The sequence below is a fragment of the Kryptolebias marmoratus genome, linkage group LG6, assembly GCF_001649575.2.
Source record: "Kryptolebias marmoratus isolate JLee-2015 linkage group LG6, ASM164957v2, whole genome shotgun sequence".
Lineage (NCBI taxonomy): Eukaryota > Metazoa > Chordata > Actinopteri > Cyprinodontiformes > Rivulidae > Kryptolebias > Kryptolebias marmoratus.
The window spans coordinates 16905356-16924648 of NC_051435.1; the positions used below are offsets into that span (position 1 = coordinate 16905356).

Below are 19293 nucleotides of genomic sequence, written 5' to 3' on the forward strand. Positions count from 1 at the left end.
CGTCTAAAAGCTTAACTAAAACAATCATAAAATAAGCCTAAATAATTTTAGAATGTATACAAGTTTATAAGTTTAAGTAAACATATTTAACAAACAAAACATTTTATGAAGTTATTGCACTTTATTTCAAAGATTTGGTCAATATTTTGCATAGTAGTTCTGTGACACATTTGCAAAGGGAGTAAAAACATTCATTTTATTGAATTTTCTTAAACATCAGATGATAATAAACATAATCTAACCACAATAATGAGGTTGAGGTGATAAATATTGTTGTTTGTTTTTCCCCACAGACTCCATAAAGTGCAGTTGATTAATTTAATTATTTATTGGATGCTCGCTTTATTTAGAAGCCCTGTTTGCAAGTAAAGACATGTCTGTACCTGAAACATCTAAAGTATCTAGCTGCTCTTCTTTAAATTTTTAAGCTCTACATTTCCAAATCTTAAGTCTAAGTCTAAGTCTAAGTTTATTCAATCAGTTTGTTTCCCTAAACAAAAGTTTTTTTTAATAAAGCTGTAACTGAATTTATTAATAGGTTTAAGAATCTAAAGGCTTAAAATAAAGTCTGAACACCTTAAACCTGAGTTCATACTGAGCAACAGGAAGTTTATAAAGTGATATTTTTATTCCCAAGTGTCTTGGTTTAGCGACAAACTGGATAAAAATAAAACGTCGACCCGTGCGGTGAGCAGTACTCAGGTCTGAACACGAGAGGGCGCCGGTGAGCCCACCAAGCGGCTGAACAGCGGCCGAAGAAGCAGGCCACCGAAAGGGGGCGTTTGTTTTCGCTGACAGTCCGCCATGCTCGCCCTTCTTCAGCACTGTGGCCGCAGCTTTCTGACTCCCAGCACGGTCCGGAGCCTGAATAAAAGCTTTTACTCGTCGCAGATGGCGAAACGCGTGGCGGTGGTGCTGGCGGGCTGCGGAGTTTACGACGGGAGCGAAATCCACGAAGCCTCCGCTGTTTTGGTGCACCTGAGCAGAGGAGGTGCCAGCGTAAGACTGCTTGTTTCTTTTTGGGTTTTTTTTTTTACTCCGCGCGTTAAATATAGTCTGCGGTTTTAAATGTGAGGGCCGGAATAAGGTGTAATAGTCAATCTGGCTAACTTTCACTGCGGTTTGATGTGCGCCACCTGCTAAATTTACCCACATTTTAACTCGGTGACCTGACCTCTGGCAGACAAAGACAGAAAATAAACTTTTAATACCTTCCGGTATTCAAAACACACAGGCGACGTTTTAACATTTCAACAACATATTTAAACGTCTCCTCATATTTTTAAACAAATAAAAATTACTCAGTGACTGACTTTTAAACTGAATGCACTTCATATATCTACTTGCAGATATCATATATGTTTAATAAAAGGGATAAATAGGAGTTTGTGACTAAATGTCCTTTTCCTTCGTTATGCCATCCACAGCACTCTTTTGGGAGATTTTTTTATTTCTTCTGTTTTCTCAATCGTGTCACAAAATCCTGATCAAACAGCAAAGTGTCCTCAGGTTTAAAGGTAAAACAGTCCTCTCCAGGTGTTAATAATATATATATATATATATATATATATATATATATATAAACACATTTTCTCCTTTTAACCAAAACATCTTTTGTTCAGGAAAACAACAAAGTGTCAAATCTTGTTTTGAAATCTGTATTTGAACTGAAATATCAAAGTGTCAAATCTTGTTTTGAAATCTGTATTTGAACTGAAATGTTGAGCAGGAAACAAACAAAAAAAGGAAGTTGTTTCTTTTAACCAACGAAGNAGGTGTTAATAATATATATATATATATATATATATATATATATATATAAACACATTTTCTCCCCCACAAAAAAAGGCAGAGATTAGACATTTACCATGATTTTTTATTTATTTAATTAAACTCGATTTGTCAGTAACCTGATCTACTTCCTTAGAATCTGTGAATTTTAAAAAAGTTGATTTCTGCCATAGACATGATTTAGTCTCATAATGAGCTCTGTCCTTGTGGTTTACTTTAGAAAGCTTTCCTTTTTTCCTCCATCTTTTATGTTTAACTAGAAAAATCATAACTTGCGCTCATTTTTGCAGTTTTAGCTCTTTATTAAGAAGTGTTTATCTCCAAGCAATGTATAACTTCACACTGCGTTTCTCTCTCCTCTGGCTGATCAGTTTTGTAGCGTGAAGTAAAAATAATCTGCACCAACTGTTAATGTCATAATGGAATCAGCAGAGTTTAGCACAACACCCATGCAAGATTTCTTTCTTTTCTTATCTAAAACATACATGCTCTTAGTCAGAGTAAGCAAAAAGTTTATCACAAAACCTTTGCTGCTGTGACGTAGTTTTCTACACCTTTTTTCGTACAGTTGATCACTCATTTGCATCAACTTTTTGACTATATTAGCTGATGCAAAATAAGACCAGACTGCACTCAGGCTGCAGAGAAAACCTTCCTTTTTTCCACTTTACAGCCAATCTTCTGCTTTTTTCTCCTTATAGTATTGTGAACAGATTATCTGCTCTGTGACGTTGCAGCTTCTATAGAACTGAAAACCGCAGCCTGACCTTTCCGATTCCCGCTCGTCCTTTTTAAATGCCTTGCAGCGCTGCTCAGAGGTGTTGCTTTCAACGTTTCCTGTGTGAGCGTGTTCTCCATTACACAAACATCCTCCTTGATGAGTTGTATAGGTAGAGTTTACCAAAGAAAAGTTTGATTAGAAACATTAAAATGGATGTTGTTGTACGTATTGAAATTCAGATTTCACTTGACGAAATGACTGATTCATTTCGGAACTGTAAGTCGGACAAAGTAGGCGCCCTACGTCAGCGAAAGAGGCTCCTGAGCGTCTCTGTCCTCGTTGCAGGTGAAAATGTTTGCTCCCGACATTGACCAGATGCACGTGGTGAACCACCTGAAGGGCGAGCCGTCTCAGGAGAAGAGAAACGTTCTGGTGGAGAGCGCCAGGCTCGCCCGCGGGGACATCCAGGAGCTGTCCAAGCTCAGCGCCAAAGACCACGACGCTGTCATATTCCCAGGTTGGTTTGTGTCATTGCCCGCTCTGGAACCAGACGTCTGCTCGGGCGGTGAGAGTGGAAGCTGTTTCCAACTCTGAAACGGACTAACCCGGTGTCCCGCAGGTGGTTTCGGGGCAGCAAAGAACCTCTGCACATGGGCGGTGCAGGGGAAGGACTGCGCGGTGAATGAGGAGGTGAAGGCCGCCCTGCAGGCGTTCCACAGGGAAGGGAAACCCATTGGCCTCTGCTGCATCTCACCTGTCCTGGCTGCCAAGGTGTTCCCTGGCTGTGAGGTCACCGTCGGCATGGAGAAGGACGACAAGTGAGACCGACTCCTGCAGACACGGCACATGGGTCCTCTAGAATGGGATTTATTCTGGGGAAATTGGGCGTGGTAGTACCTGAGAGTCATCCCCAACACATAACCCGAGTGCTAACAAGTCGAGCGAGATCTTTGTTCAGAACTTTAGCATGCAAGGCAGCGGGCGATTTGCATTTCTTTAAGGAATGCCACTTTATTTATTTATTTTTTTTGATGTTTTCTACAGCAATGATTCCCAAAGTTGGGGTCGGGACCCCAATGTGGGTCACCCAACACCAAGCAGGGGTCCTTAGATAATCTCCAGATATCAACCTACAATTAAAAAACTAGTTTTTCTGATATATTTGCACTATAATTGTGACAGAGAATTGAAATTCAAATCATAAATTGATTAAAAAAAAATAGCATAATGGATGTTAGGACTGTTTGTGTAGTCATTATGCTCTTATTTAATAGGGTCATTACCATTTTTGGATATTTAAATGGGATCACACACCTTTGTCACTATTAATTTATGGGTCGAAAGCTGAAAAGTTTGGGACCCACTGCCCTACAGAACGCCCAGCAGTAATTTAACTTCCTCTCAGGTGCCCGCACAGAGCCGTCCCCTCACAGCCGAACCCCCGTTTTTTATTTTTTCTTCCAGGTATCCAGACACCTCTGACACCGCGGCGGCCATCAACCAGCTGGGCTGCAAGCACGTGAGCGCAGGCGTCACTCAGAGCCACGTGGACGAGAAGAACAAGCTGGTTACCACCTGCGCCTTCATGTGCAACGCCCCCATCCACGAGATCTTCGACGGAATCGGCTCGATGGTGCAGGGCGTACTGAAGCTGGCCTGAAACCACGGATGCAGAGGACCGTGGAGGGGCGCGGGGGGAATAAAGCAGGTTTTATGGTAGATACCTGCTGAGCTGATGTTAGCATCTTGATTAAAAACAAGTATAGATACACCTAAAACATATGCTGCTGTGGTAGTTTTAATATCTGTACGGCATTAATGTGTGACTCATCACCTTTCATTGCATTTTACAGAATAAAGTGAGCATGGAACAAAAAGGAAGCAATTTCTGTTTAGTTTATTTCAAACCTGAGCATAACAAGAATAAAAGTGCATAAATATTTACATCCCGATTGTTTCTTTACATTTAATTTTTACATTTAATTTATCAGGTCACGGCAAAACATAACTACATAATCCTCGTCCTGTACAGCTGCTCTCGATTACTCGTCATCCTCAGAAATGAGCCCAGAACCGAGCACTCGGACACCTTCTCCATGTTCCCCACCACGTCGATGAGCCCCTCCACCCCCTCGGGGCACAGCACGGAGGACGCGTTGACGCTGAACTTCTCCACCAGGTCCCTCTGACTCAGCGGCTTCCTCCAGTGGCCGTAAAACGTGTCGCACCGGGCTGCAGCGCTCCGACCCTCAGCCGACCCGATCTCCACCTCGCAGTACATCTTGTCAAAGCTGGGGGGGTTGTCCTCGGGCGTCTCCACCTCCACTTTGGACAGGAGCTCCCTGAGGGCGGGCCGGTTGATTTGAGCTCGGTCGAAGGACGCGACCGTCACCTGGCCGTCCAGCAGAGCTGAGCAGGCATTGAACTGAAACGAGTGGCGGGCTTGGTGCTCCGACGCGGGTAGGGGGCAGTTGATGTACTTGGACGGAGGCACCCGCAGTGTGACCTGCCGGATCTGGCTGAGGTCAAAGGTCCCGACTGTGTCCCGGAGCTTCGCACGGGCCGCCAGAGCCGCGTCCACGACCCAGTGCATGGCCAGGTGGGCGGGGATGCGCTTCACCGCCACGTTCTGGTCTTCAAGGATCCACCTGAAGGCGCCGGAATCCGCCATGGGCGAAGGGTTGTAGTCGCCGTAGTAGACCCCCAGCCCGTTCGCCACGTCCAGGATGGCTGGGTTCCCCTCCAGGCCGATCTGCGCCAGCTGAGCTGCCTCCAAGCCTCGCCGAGCGGCGTTCCCGATGTGGAGAGGCTTGGTTTGCGTGGCGGCGTTGGCCAGAGGGGCGCCGGCAGAGGAGACCGCAATGGCCAGGGCGTGACTGCACTGAGCAGGAGACAGGCCGAGGAGCTTCGCTGAGGCTGCAGCGCTCCCCATCACCCCAACCACGCTGGGGGGGTGGAACCTGTGAAAGAGCGACATGTTAAAGATGTGCTCTGCAAAACACTGCTTCCTTTTGGCAGAATATAAATGTTTAGGGCAATTTTAGCAGTTTGTGGCCAAAAACAAAAAAAATAACAGTTTGAAGCTTCATTTATTGAGGAAAATTAGACGTAGATGAATTCCTGCTGAAAATAACGAAATTAAAAAGTTACTGTTAACCTAAAATGTAATTTTAAAAGCATCTAAAAATCGTACTTTTCTCACAAAATCCAGCTCTACTTCTCAGGAGTGTGCTTTTTTTTTTTACAAATTAGATGAACGGTTCTGTTAAAGTGACATTTCAGATCTTTAGAAACTGTTATGAACAGTCAATATCTTACCTGTTGTAGACAGCTTTTTGAACGACCTCAGTTTGGAGAAACAGTTTCATTCTGGCCTAATTGACGAGCCAACAGCTAGTCTGAGATTACAGTTGTCTTGAAACAACGTCAGTCTAAAAGTTTTCAGAGATGTTCATCCAACAGCTTAATTATAAACCTTTACGCTGTCATACGTTTTGCAATAAGCTAGCAGATGCAGCTATTTACCCTGGCAAATAAGAAAAAAATCCCATTTAGATAACCATGTAATATGAAACTAAGGGTTTTTAAAAGGTTAACTGCTATAATGTAGTTTTCTTTTTCTTCTTTAGATTGGAGTTGTTTTAAGACAGCAATCTTTTTTTAATTTTTTTTTTAAGTTAGCCCAGGGGTAGGCAACCCTGGTCCTGGAGGGCCACTATCCTGCATGTTTTACTTGTTTCTCTGCTCCAACAGATCTGATTCAGTGGTTTTGCAGAAGCCTGATAATTACACACTCAGGTGTGTTAGAGCAGAGAAACAAGTAAAACATGCAGGATAGTGGCTCTCCAGGACCAGGGTTGCCTACCCCTGAGTTAGCCCTTTAAGGCTCAAATGTGTGAACTTGGAAATGACTGGACAAAAAGAAAAGAAACGGCAACAACGAGAGGCCAGAAAGCTCGCCTCACCTTTCGGGGATGTTGTAGGCCTCCCTGGAGAACCTCATCAGCCGGCCCTGCACCTCCAGGCCGACGTTGAAGGCCAGCAGCAGGTCCAGACCCGAGGGCCGGCTGGCCAGGGTCTCTGCCAGGGCCAGCAGGGCAGGCAGCACGGCACCGGAGGGATGGGTGGCGGGGTGCCAGGTGTCGTCGAAGTCCATGGAGTGAACCTGGCGCCAGAGGACGTGACAGAGCTTGTAAAAACGGAAGCTCCAAGTGGGGCAGGCCTCTGTGCCTTCCGGATGCTCTCGTGTGTGCAGACTTACTGCGATGCCGTTGACAAACGCAGCGTAATGAGGAGGTAGAGTTATCTCTGATCGGCCCCAAACGCTGCTCCTCTGCTCAGACACGAACATCTGCCGTTACAGAAAAGATTAGAAGTGTGGTTTAGAAACTTCCAGCCTTACTAAACTTAGCAGAATAAAAAAAAACCACCTGAAGAATCATAGAAGACAGATAAATGAGATGATTGAATGAAGCAAATTAAGTGTTTTAGTAAGAAAAATCAAGGATTTAGGATTTTATAAATAAATTTGCAGTTGTTTTATGTTTCTGACAGTCTCTGCAGGTATCCTGCTGCAGCTTTTTGTTGGTTTTTTTGGATTGCAGGTACACTTTACCTGGCTGTACATGAGAGCCTTGTTGAAGACGGCCGTCCGGCTCCCTAGCAGCCCAACGCCCAGGGTGTCCAGCATCATCCTCTTGCTCCTGTGGATCACGCCATCGGTCAGGTGAGTGGCATTGAGGGCGTGGATCGCTGCTCCGAAGCTCTCTGTAATACCCTGGGAAGGCGAAACGGGACCAGTCAGGGCCAAAGTACAAGATGCACACCTCCGAATATTACAGATTATGACATTCAAATGCATTATGAACAGAAAAATGTTAGATAAAAAGACTAATAAGGTGCAAACCCGAGAAAATAAGTATAAGTCGGTACCTTGCGTAGCATTGCTTTCTCTCAACAACCTCTCAATGTGAAGACACATCTGCGACCAGTTGTCTTTTATAGTTTATCACACAGGCCGAGGGCCGGGCTGCCAAATTTCCAATGTGGCTAAAATTCCTCACGATGAGAAGTGGGTACTTTCACAATGACTGGGCATTACTTCATTGTTAGTGCTGATTGTGACTGATTTGGGATTTACTTCTTGCTTTCATTTTGATTACCACTGCTTTCCTTTCTGAACAAATCATTTAATAATGATTAAAAAAGATAAGTAATAATCTACAGGAGCAGAAACTTGATAGCAGGCAATGCTCAAACTGAAACTAGACGGCTGTTTCTGAAAGCTTTCCTTCAGACCTTACGTTTGAACTAATGACCTGGAGCAAGCTGCTGACAGCCGTCTTTCACAATACCCGTCTTTCTAAGATCACAAGCGAATGAAACTCAGCTTTTGTCAGCGGGAAGTTCTGATGAGAGACGCCCGTCACGACTCGGCCAATAGTCACGAGACTGAATTGGAACAGCTGTGAAAATAAGAAATGTAAACCTGCGGTTTGCGGCTCCCTGAGCGTTCTGATGACTTTGCTCAGGGCGACTTCAAACCCCACAAAGTTCAAAACCTGAAGGGAAATGAAAGCGAGCAGGTCCGAACACTACCTGAACTGACTCAAAGTCACAAAGGGTGCTGATTCAAAGTGTAAATTAGGGAGTGAGATGTGGACAGTGTTTGTGAGGGAAGCATAAATTTGGAGCAGTATTCACTTCAGCTTGCCCGCTTCAAATCGTCTGCATTTGTAAATATACTCAAAATGTCCCTTTAAGCACTTTAAGTTTACACCTTTAGTGTTTTTACCAAGACTGCATCATTTTACATCAAAAGCAAAAGTAGGTAAAACAATGATTTTAGTGCTAAGTAACAACTTTTTCTTTGCATTTCTGGAAGAAATCTGTAGGCTTTAACTTGCTGCTTTGCAGGCCGAGGTTTCAAACAAAGATCTCAAGCAGTACGTTAGAGCTCGGAGTATGCGTCGTGAATCACTCTCAGCTACTACCACACCAAAACTTAGCTCAATATCTGTACAACCGACCGAGTTAAAGCCACTTTTGTGTTTGCTAAGGTTGATTAGCTGTAGCAGCCATCTTGAACCCGACTGACTCCAAAAGCTAATCAGTTGTAGATGTGCATCCACTGATTAGTTTCTGAAAGTTTCATTATTATCCATCCAGTGGATCATGAGATATTTTGCTAACAGACAAACAGACACACCGATGCAATTACCCGATCGCCTGCCTTTCATGGATATGGGCTATAAAAGTCACAGCCTGTAGACACTCCTGAGGAAGTTCATTATGGATTATAGTGTATATCAAATCTTTATCCCCCTGTAGAAACCTTTTTAATTTTTATTTGCTTCCAAAGTTTTCTGGTATTGTATTGAATCCATTTTTTCTGCTACCTGATAAATTTGTTTCCTTCTTGCCCAAAACAAGCTCGAGAATTATTTTTATTACCTGAAATATATTTTTCCCTCTTTTTTGAAGCCCATGACCATTAGCTGGAGTTAAAAAAATCCAGTCTTAACAAAATCCGTCCACATGTTTTGTTTCCAGAATGTAGCAGACATGTTTCCTGCCTCACATGTGAACTTCTGTCATTGAACTTCTGTCCTGATGAAATATGGGATTTTTTTTTGTTTTCTTTGAGTGTGTGTGTGTGTGTGTGGGGGGGGGAGTGTTTGACGAGTCTGTAAAACTTCCAGGCAGAGGTTTTGATTCATCTTTTCGAACAGCTCAACCCACATCAGTTTCAGGAGGTTTCTTCCTTTTCCAGATCCCAACCTGAACCTCGCCCTTCACGTCTTAATCATGTTACGTGTGAACAGAAGAGCTTCCTGAAGATGTACACACTTATATACAAGTTTATAGAAGTTTTTTTTTAACTTTGGAAAAGTGCTACAGCTGCTCAGTGGAGGACCGTGTTTCAGGAGTTCAGACATTTTAGTGGCTTTGATATTTACATCCCTTAATATTCACTAATGAGGATTATAAAGTCATTCTGTGATTAAAATAAAAGATGTTTGAGACTTTGATAGAAGATGGTTGTGTTACGGGTTAGTGGACCCCAGTGCAGGCTCACAGAAAGCAATTTAGAGTAAAAAGTCTTTATTATTAAGACTCTCAAATGAGTCTTAATAATAATGAGACAAAAATGAAGTAAAATCATCTTGAGCAGGGATCTGTAATTAAGTCTTTTAAAACCATCTTTTCTACTGAATAAAATTTGTATAGAGTCACAAAATTCTGCTTTGTTCTTAAAAAAAACATCCTAAATAAATAAATATATAGTGTCCCTATAACTATATAAACTATATAAACTACACTTTATGCTGTAAAACTTTACCCACTTCTCCTTTCTGGGTCGCAGGGAGCTGGTGCCTGTCTCCAGCCATCACTGTGTGAGAGGCCGGGGACACCCTGGACAGGTTGCAAGTCCATCTGTTAGGATTTGGGGTTTTGTATTCAGTTTGTTATTCTGGTTCTTGTTCCTTGTGTCTTTGTTCCCTGTGCCTCAGCCATCATTCACTTCTCCTCAGTCTGCCTCGTCTGCCTGCCACGCCCATCTACACCTGCCCCAAGCCTTGCAATCATCTCACCTGTGCCCACTTCCCCTAATTGCCTCCTGTCTTTAAAACCCGGTCATCTCCTCCACTTACTCGCTGGTTCGTTATCTGTTGTCACTTGGTCTAGTTTCCCTGATGTCTGGTTCTGCTTTTCTCCTGCCCATGTCTGTTCAGTTTTTGTATTTAGTTGGTTTGGTAGTTAGTTTTCTTCTTGCTGCCATGTCAGCTTTTGTTTTAAGTTTTCTTTTATTTTAATAAATTCATTTTCCATCATGAGTCTACACTCTGGGTTCGCCCCCTTCTCCCCACTCCATGACACCATCACAGGGACACATAGACATAATCAACCATTCACACTCTCACTCACACCTAAGGACACTTTAAAAGTCAGCAGTGAACCTAACAAATGTTTTTGGTCTGTGGAAAGAAACCGGAGTTTAGACCCTTCAGCAGTCTAAGCCTATAGCAGCATAACTAAAGGATAGCTCAGGAAACCCAAGCAAACCCTAACTATAGGATTTATCCCAAAGGAAAGTCTAATCTTATTAGTAGACAGGGTGTCAGCCCCAGGGATCAGAAACTGGAAGTTGGTTCCACAAGAGAGGAGCCTGAAACTGAAAGCTCTGCCTCTCGTTCGGCTTCTGTAAACTCTAGGAACCACAAGTAAACCAGCAGTGTGAAAGCGACGTGCTCGGTTAAGAAAATATGGAACAAGAAGCTCTTTAATGAAAGATGGAGCTAATGCCCAATAGATGTGCAAAACTCTCATTTCTGCATTTTCAGTGATTTGCATTAAGTACGCTCAAAAACATGACTTTTCTTGTAGCTTTGGAGAACGACGGTATGTCAAAAGGTGCACAAACAAAATGGAGAAAGAGGCTAACCCACTATGACTTAACTGCAAAACCTTTGGACAGGTAAACTGCTTAAAGAGTTGTTTTCTGCTGTAAATTTAGAGATTAGGCCCATGTTGTTTTAAATCAAAGACACAAGGAGTCACTTCAGAGTTGTGCAATGACGTGGTGAGGGCACAGGATAGTGTCTTAGTGATGCAGAAAAAGCAGGAAAAAAAAAACTTATTTTGGTGAAAACTAAGAGAAAAGCAGCATCATGATTGCCTTGAAACTGAGGGAGGCTTCCCAAACTTGCCACAATCTACAACGTGAGGAGCCGTTTGACAGCTGTCTCTTTCTGGTGAGCTGAGCCAAAAAGATGCTGATCCCAGAAAAGAGCCGTAATTCTTATCGACGTTGCCGTAATGTGTGAGGGCAGGCTAACAGAGTAAAACGAAGCTTCCTGCCACATAAACCAGGAGAAACAAATGACCAACGAGTCACAGCTGCGACGAGATCCAAGCTCAGGTTTTAAAATAGGAAGTCACATTACAAACCATATAGAAAAATTAATACAAGAAATAATCTGAAAAGGAAAAGGGCAGAGTGCCTTCTCCTGGTCGGGGAAGATGTCCTGCCCCAAGTGGAGGAGTTTATCTCGGGGTCTTGTTCATGAATGAGGGGAAAATGGAGCGGGAGCTCAAAAGGCTGATTGGTGCAGCGTCTGCAGTGAAGCGGGCGCTGTACCGATCTGTCGTGGTGAAGAGAGAGCTGAGTCAAAAGGCGAAGCTCTCGATTTACCGGTCGATCTACGTTCCTACCCTCATCTATGGTCACGAGCTTTGGGTAGTGACCGAAAGAACGAGATCGCGAATACAAGCGGCTGAAATGAGTTTCCTCCGCAGGGTGTCTGGGCTCTCCCTTAGAGATAGGGTGAGAAGCTCGGTCATCCGGGAGGGACTCAGAGTAGAGCCGCTGCTCCTCCACGTCGAGAGGAGCCAGTTGAGGTGGCTCGGGCATCTGGTTAGGATGCCTCCTGGACGCCTCCCTGGTGAGGTGTTCCGGGCACGTCCCACCGGGAGGAGGCCCCGGGGAAGACCCAGGACACGCTGGAGGGACTATGTTTCTCGGCTGGCCTGGGAACGCCTTGGGATTCTCCCAGAGGAGCTGGCCCAAGTGGCTGGGGAGAGGGAAGTCTGGGTCTCCCTGCTTAGGCTGCTGCCCCCGCGACACGACACCACACCGGACAAGCGGAAGAAGATTTATGGATGGATAATCTGAAACAAAAACTCCACAAAGCCATGAGAATTAAACAAGACAACACAAATGTAGGGAAAACAACTAAACAAACCAAACTCAGAACCATAAAACAATGTTTTTTGACTCAATAACGGTAGAAAACAGAAATAATAATCTAATCTTGATTTATTGACTGCAAGCCATGTTTGATTTTTATAATTTTGTCTAAAATAAGACATACTTTAAGCAAAACTCATTCATGCTGCAGAATCTTTGAGGACTGATAGACTCGTTTTGCTTCCTCAAAGGTTGAGCCTTGATGATGTATGTGTGTGTGTGTGTGGTTCTGGCTGCATTTTCACTGTAGCTGCAATGGGTGTCACTCTTTCCATATTTTCTGACCGTTCCTTCAACACCACGACTCCAGGCGGCCTCATGATGTTCCTTCAGAAAACAGAATCATTTGTTGGATTATTTCAATAACCAGGGGAGGATATGCTGCTCTGAGTACACAGATATGAGGAGGAAATTTGCCACGTGCTCTTATTATTTTAGGTGACGCTGGAAGGTATGGATGCATCCCTGTGTTTGTTCACAGCGGAGAGACGTGGAGATGCGCAAACGCGAGGCAGCAGCTCAACAGTTAAATGTTAATTCAGCAGTCACCCTCGCGTGTGCACGCGCGCGCACGCAGGTGCTAAGCCCGGGCTTCATAAGCGAAGCAGCTGGCGCACAGGCGTCTCAGTGTTTTCCACTGATCCTCCGTCAGCTCAGCGGCTCACAGACCATGGCACTGGCCGACACGGAGCGCGCGGCGTCCGGCTGCGGGGACCCGGGCTCCCCGTCTCCGTTCTCAGAGATCATCGAGCTGAACGTCGGCGGGCAGGTCTACGTGACCCGCCACAAGACTCTGGTCGCCGTGCCGGACTCGCTTCTGTGGACCATGTTCAGCAAGAGGTCCCCTAAGGAACTGGCGAGAGACAGCAAGGGGCGCTTCTTCCTGGACAGGGACGGGTTCCTGTTCCGCTACATCCTCGACTACCTCCGCGACCTGAACCTGGTCCTCCCGGACTACTTCCCGGAGAAGAGCCGGCTGCAGAGGGAGGCGGACTTCTTCCTGCTGCGGGAGCTGTCCAAGCGCCTCAGCCCGCGGGTGAGCAAGGACAACTCGATCAGCGAGGAGATCAGCCAGAGCGACACGGAGGACGGCGCGCCGCAGCCCGACGCCTCTTTACGCACCGTGGCCGTGAGCGGGGCCATGCGCTCCCCGTCCCTGGACTCCAGGCGCTCCGGGTACATCACCGTGGGCTACCGCGGCTCCTACACCATAGGCAGAGACATCCAAACTGATGCCAAGTTCCGGCGGGTGGCGCGCATCACCGTCTGCGGGAAGACGTCCCTGGCGAAGGAGGTGTTCGGAGACACGCTGAACGAGAGCAGGGACCCGGACAGGCCCCCGGAGAGGTACACCTCCCGCTACTACCTGAAGTATAATTTCCTGGAGCAGGCGTTTGACAAGCTGACAGAGACTGGCTTCCACATGGTGGCCTGCAGCTCCACGGGCACCTGCGCGTACACCAGCAACGATCCAACCGAGGACAAAATCTGGACAAGCTACACTGAATATGTCTTCTGCCGGGAATAACCCTCAGCAGCCCAGTCTTTTCCCTTCAATGTAAATATATATATATATATATATATATATATATATATATATATATATATATATAATCTTAAGGAGGGATGTCTTTAAAAAGGTACAATACTGTGCTGACAGGTGACTTCTGGGAAGGATGAGACAGTTAGACGTGAGAAATGCGCCCCCCTAAAAAAAATCCATTGATTTTACGCACACAGTTCTGACAGTATTTCAAGGGGGGAAAACAAGCCGAGCAACTTGGAGGTTCAAAGTGAGAACATCGTCATCGAATCTGACACTTCTCCACAGCTCCTTAGCTGATAAACACCCATCATCTTGGTCCTGCATGTCATTGTTTCAGTCACATCTGACTCAGTGCTGACTGTGTGAGCTGTCCCGGAGGAAGGAAGGAAGAAAGAAAGAAAGAAAGAAAGAAAGAAAGAAAAAAAAAACAGATTGATATTCAGTGTCATTGTAACTTCAAGGCTGACTTTTGGCCAAGTTTTGTAGTCCATCTTCTATAAGAGCTTCTAGCAGATTTATCGCAGCAAAAGACTGTACATGTGCGTGGAGTGTTGTTTGTTACATCTGTTCAGACGAAATAAAATATCTTCTACTCTTTTATTATCAGCTCTTTGTCAGCCATCTTCCTCTAACATGGCAGGGGCGGCTTCAGAGGGTGTTTTAGAGGGGCCAGCCGGATGAGGGGGGCACACCACCACCACCAGCTGTTGGCTGTTTAAAAACTACTGCGATACGAGAGTTAGGGAATCACCTTTAGATATGATCCGACTTTCGTATTTTATAGTTGAAAATGACACAGTCACTACTCAAAGTTGTAAACGAAGATCTAACAGGATCTGTTAGCGCTCAGAGTATACGTTTGGGATGACTCTCAGCTACCACCACACCAAAGTTTAGATCAATATCTGTAAAATCAACTGAGTTATAGCCAGTTTTGTGTTTGAAAAAGTAAACTAGCTGTGGAGGCCGTCTCAAATTGGGTTGACTTCCAAAGTTTATCAGCTCTAGATGTACATCCAATAGTTACTTTCTTAAAGTTTCATTAAAACCTGTCCACTGGCTCATGAGATGTTTTGCTAACAGACAAACACAGTTGACGCCAACAGCTAATGCTTAAGTTTTAAAGAAAGATCTTGTATTATCTGTTAGCAGCTGGAGTATGTGTGGGGATGACTCTCAGATACTTCCACACCAAAGTTTAGCTCAGTATTTGTAAAACTGACTGATTTAGAGCCATTTTTGTGCTTTCTGAGGTCAGCCATGCTGATTTGGATTAACTCTAAAAGTTAATCAGTTGAAGATGTACATCCAATGATTACTTTATGAGAGTTTTATTAAAATCTGTTCAGCCCTTAATGAAATATTTTGCTAACAAACAGCGGGACAAACCAACTCACACTTAGTCAGAGGCAATGACATTATTGCCCACCTTTTATGGTGGAGAGCGATAATAAAAAACAGACAGGGTCTGTTCAGGGTCCAGCAAATTTATATGGTTGACCATTGGCCCCCACCTAGTGATGTGGCTGAAAATGTAATTTTAATTTGACCTAACTTTGTAATACTAACTGGTTCCATTAAATTTGGTTGTTTAAATTAAAAAAAAGCTTGCAAGTCTTCCAAAAGTACATAAAGAAAAATATCTTTAAAGTAAAGTAAAGTAGTGCCCGCTGGCCTCAGGAGTAATGCACATGGGCAGGTATCTACGGGAAGCACTTTGGGACAATTTTTATTCAGTCCAAGGTACTTTTGGAGCAAAGTGGTTCAGTTGGATTTAATCAGCAAGCTTTAATATCTAACGTTTTTACTATAGTACAAAAAGCTATTTACTTTGACTGTTAAAAACAACTTTAAAAAATCACTTTTTAGAGCAGATCGTCTCATGTGTTCATGTTTCAGACAGTCATCTCCCTCCAGCCTTTTCTACTTTACTCCACTGGGGAGTCAAAGCCTCAAAGAGAGGAGACCTGTCCAGAACCCCCGCCCCCCCCGACCGCGTGGCACCGAGGCAATGTGTTTCACTGTTCCACCAAAAACATCCATCTGGACCTGTCATTGTTCTCCTGTCTGGCTTAGAAAACCCTGACCTTCAACTTGTCCACACACTGCCACTTCAAGGAACGGCCCCATTTTCGATTTAATCGCGCAAGAAGAAGAAGAAGAAGAAGACGAAGAAGAGCACACCCGAACGCGTCAGCATGTAAATAATGCAGGAGGATCCGTTTTGTCACACAGATTTAGCAGCATGTCGCGTGGATGCAAATATTGCAGCTGTGCACACATGATGTCATTATCATTTCGAGTGTAAATAATGAAAGGGTCCAGCTGCACACAAATAGGAGGCTGCAAGTCTGCCAAGGCACTGAGGATGAATGAAGAGTCAATGGCTGACCAGCATCGAGCCAGATTTAAAATATGTGCTTCATCAAAAACCAGAGGAAAAACAGGGTCTGTTAGATGTTCGAAGCCGTGGCTGGGATTAGGGAGCACACAAGGCCTCTGCATCGGCTTGGTTTTAAAATACTGGAGGAAAATGTTTTGCTTGGGCAGGTAGAAAATTGCCTTTGGAATATATACTATTTTAAATGCTCCTCAGCGTGAGTGACCTGTCACTGGTTATCATCTGTGTTGGCATTTTCATTTAGGTGCTTCTGAAATGTCACCGCAGGAAGAGGCACAGGTGTAAAAAAAACAAAAAAAAACCAACAAAGATGGATGAATTCCATTTGGCTGCTTCAGCCTCTGGCTCATGCAAGATCACAAAGTTGTCACTGATATTATATATCCAGCTACTGAACAATTTAAAAAGCCTTCACTGATGCTTGCAGTTTCATAGTAAGGCAATTAGTAACACAGGGATGCAGCTTGTCATGAAAGTCTGAAAACCGTTCGTCCAACACAGTAATGTTATTCTAAATTTAGACTAAACTAAACATTTAAAACATCTCATTCGAATTAAAGGCCTCACATTCCTTGAAGGAATGCATAACAGTGACCTGCCTTTCATGCCAGAGTTTTAAACTAAATTAATTGGCCTTAAGAGATGACAGTGTTTAGTGTTTTTGGTCAAATCTTAAAATAATTATCTGCATGATCTCATGTTCGATGGAGTATGTGTTAGAAATGACTGTCAGCTACTACCACACCCGGTTTTGAAAAAATGGACCAAATTATAGCCATTTGGTTTTGTTTTCAAGGTCAATAAGCTGTGGTGGCCATCTTGAATTGGCTAGGCTCCAAAAGTTAATCAAGTGTATATATACGTCTAATAATAAGTTTCTGAGAGTTTTGTTATAATCTGTCCAGTGGCTTGTAAGATATTTTGCCAACAGACAGACACATGCTTGCACACTCTCACACAGGCTGTTACATTATCTCCCACCAGTCTGTTCTTTGTGTTTAATCGTATGAATTAAGTCAGGAGGACTTGTCTCTGTCACTTCTGTGACAAAACAGCCAGATTAATTTCATTTTCATCCGAATGGTTTATTCAGTGCAGGGTTAGGTAGACCCGAGCCTCCTCCAGCTGCTGCTGAGCGAGCGATGGATCTTTTGTTAGTCAAACACCCTGAAAACACAGAGAGACAGACAAATCCTGCCAATTCTAAGATCACTAATTAACTCGGTTGCTGGAAGAAACCAGAACATCTGGATAAAACGCAGGGAAACAAACAAACTCCACGCACGCTGTACGTAAATTAGGAACTGCCAAATAGAACAAAAAATAAAAAATAAAAAAGCCAAACTGTGTTGTATTGGAGAACACATCAGTTTTAAAAATGCTGGCTCAAACAACAGTTTAGATCTCATAAAATGCATCTACTAAATCTATTTTTAGTAAAATGTGAATTTAAGAACACTAAACCAAGATTTATCCAGCATTACAATGCAACGAAAATTAGACTATTTGTATAAATTATTATTTTATTTTGCTGAACGTGACGATAGCATGAACTTCTCCTTTCTCTGAACCAGATTTCACATGATCATTCACTAATCTGTCACTGAGAGTAAACACTGACTCACGCCTACAGTTACACACGACATAGTGAGCAACTCAGAGCCCGTCTGTGGACTGTGGGTGGAAACTCACTTGATCCTGAGCAGAAGACTGCCGTTCACTGCTGACAAAACTCTTCATGGTAAGTGGCGGGGATTCCAGGTCTTTACCGGGATCAGTTTGCTCAACTCACTAAAAAGAGCTCCTTACAGTAGAACCAAGTCAGGAGACGAATCCTTTTGAATCCTGGAAAAAAAAAGCTGGAATTCCCATCACTATTAACAACTCTGTAATGCATGCACATCCCGTGCCGTTGTACTAGAAAATACATTTCAAGCAGGAGAGCAAGAGGTTCACAGAGGATTTGTAAAATATCAGGAAAAAAAAGGAGCAGATACACTATATAGACAGAAGTATTTGACACACCTGTTAAAGTTGAATTCAGGTGTTTCAGACAGGGTTGAGGCTGGGCCCCTGGTCTCCAGTGATCAGGAATCTTGATGCTTCAGCACACCAAGACATTTTGGACAATGTTACGCTTCCAGCTTTGTGGCAAAACTTGACTGGAACTGCGCAGAGCCCTGACCTCAACCCAATTGAGCACCCTAAAGGAAGAAGAGGAATGGAAGTTGCAAGCCAGAACTGCCTGACGCCGTAAACGTAAATGCTCTACAGGATGAGTGGGCTCAAGGTCCCACGGAAACACTCCAAGGTGAGTGGAGAAGGGGACCACTAGGAACAAGTAGAGACTATGATAGAACAAGAACAAAAAACAACATAAAGTTAATGACCAAAACTGAACGATGACCCCACTATGATGGACCATCTGCCAGAACATGGAAGGTCACTGCAGAGTCTTGGCAAGGTCCTCAGGCATGTATTAAACAGGTAGTGAGTCCCCCATTACTTTTGCTAGGTTCACAATGGTTTTGAGTGTATTTGGGTCCTGGGTGGAGCTTGGCGGGGGTATATCAATGCACTGGTGTGACTTGGTCAGCAAGAATTTGAAGCACGGCTGGCCATGATGGCCTCGTTCTTAGTCTACAACAGGGATCGTAACCAGGTAAAAACAACTTAGCATAGCGGGTGTCATCATCCGTTGTGAAGTGGACAGGGCCTAATTGAAAACCTAATTCCAAACACAACAAATCCTCATACAAATAAGGAAAACAACTCTAAAAACTAAGGCATACTCTCCCAAACAATGGCAGCACTTTTAATGAAAAGGAACCTGTAGAGTACAGATTGTACTCTTTGGACTCCACAGTAATTTTTCACGTATATATTTTGGTGTTGTTTCAACTCAACATGGTTTTACTGACTCTGAATACATAACTTGCAACAATTGGGAAAACAAACAGAGAAAAATGAACAGTGTTTCTGACTGGTAATGAATAATTTGAATAAATCAAGAAGGGATAACAACATACAGTACGATTTCATATAATCTTACCTGCAGAAGTAGTTTGGGTCTCTTTGATAAC

General features: G+C 43.8%; 3 protein-coding genes across 3 annotated transcripts; 2 read left to right on the forward strand and 1 right to left on the reverse strand.

Moving 5' to 3' along the window:
* Positions 1–757: 757 nt before the first annotated feature.
* On the forward strand, positions 758–4389 carry zgc:162944 (uncharacterized protein LOC569993 homolog). Its single transcript, XM_017410123.3, has 4 exons — positions 758–999; positions 2858–3029; positions 3132–3330; positions 3977–4389. Exons 1-4 carry the CDS (start codon positions 805–807, stop codon positions 4170–4172), a joined length of 762 nt encoding a protein of 253 aa, XP_017265612.1. The 5' UTR covers positions 758–804; the 3' UTR covers positions 4173–4389.
* Positions 4390–4393: 4 nt separating this feature from the next.
* acod1 (aconitate decarboxylase 1) lies at positions 4394–7506 on the reverse strand. Its single transcript, XM_017410122.3, has 5 exons — positions 7445–7506; positions 7128–7289; positions 6774–6863; positions 6478–6677; positions 4394–5472 (listed from the first exon to the last, which is right to left on the reverse strand). Exons 1-5 carry the CDS (start codon positions 7454–7456, stop codon positions 4521–4523), a joined length of 1416 nt encoding a protein of 471 aa, XP_017265611.1. The 5' UTR covers positions 7457–7506; the 3' UTR covers positions 4394–4520.
* Positions 7507–12500: 4994 nt separating this feature from the next.
* Positions 12501–14797, forward strand: kctd12.1 (potassium channel tetramerisation domain containing 12.1). Its single transcript, XM_017410191.3, has one exon. It carries the CDS (start codon positions 12721–12723, stop codon positions 13789–13791), a length of 1071 nt encoding a protein of 356 aa, XP_017265680.2. The 5' UTR covers positions 12501–12720; the 3' UTR covers positions 13792–14797.
* The last annotated feature ends 4496 nt before the right edge of the window (positions 14798–19293 follow it).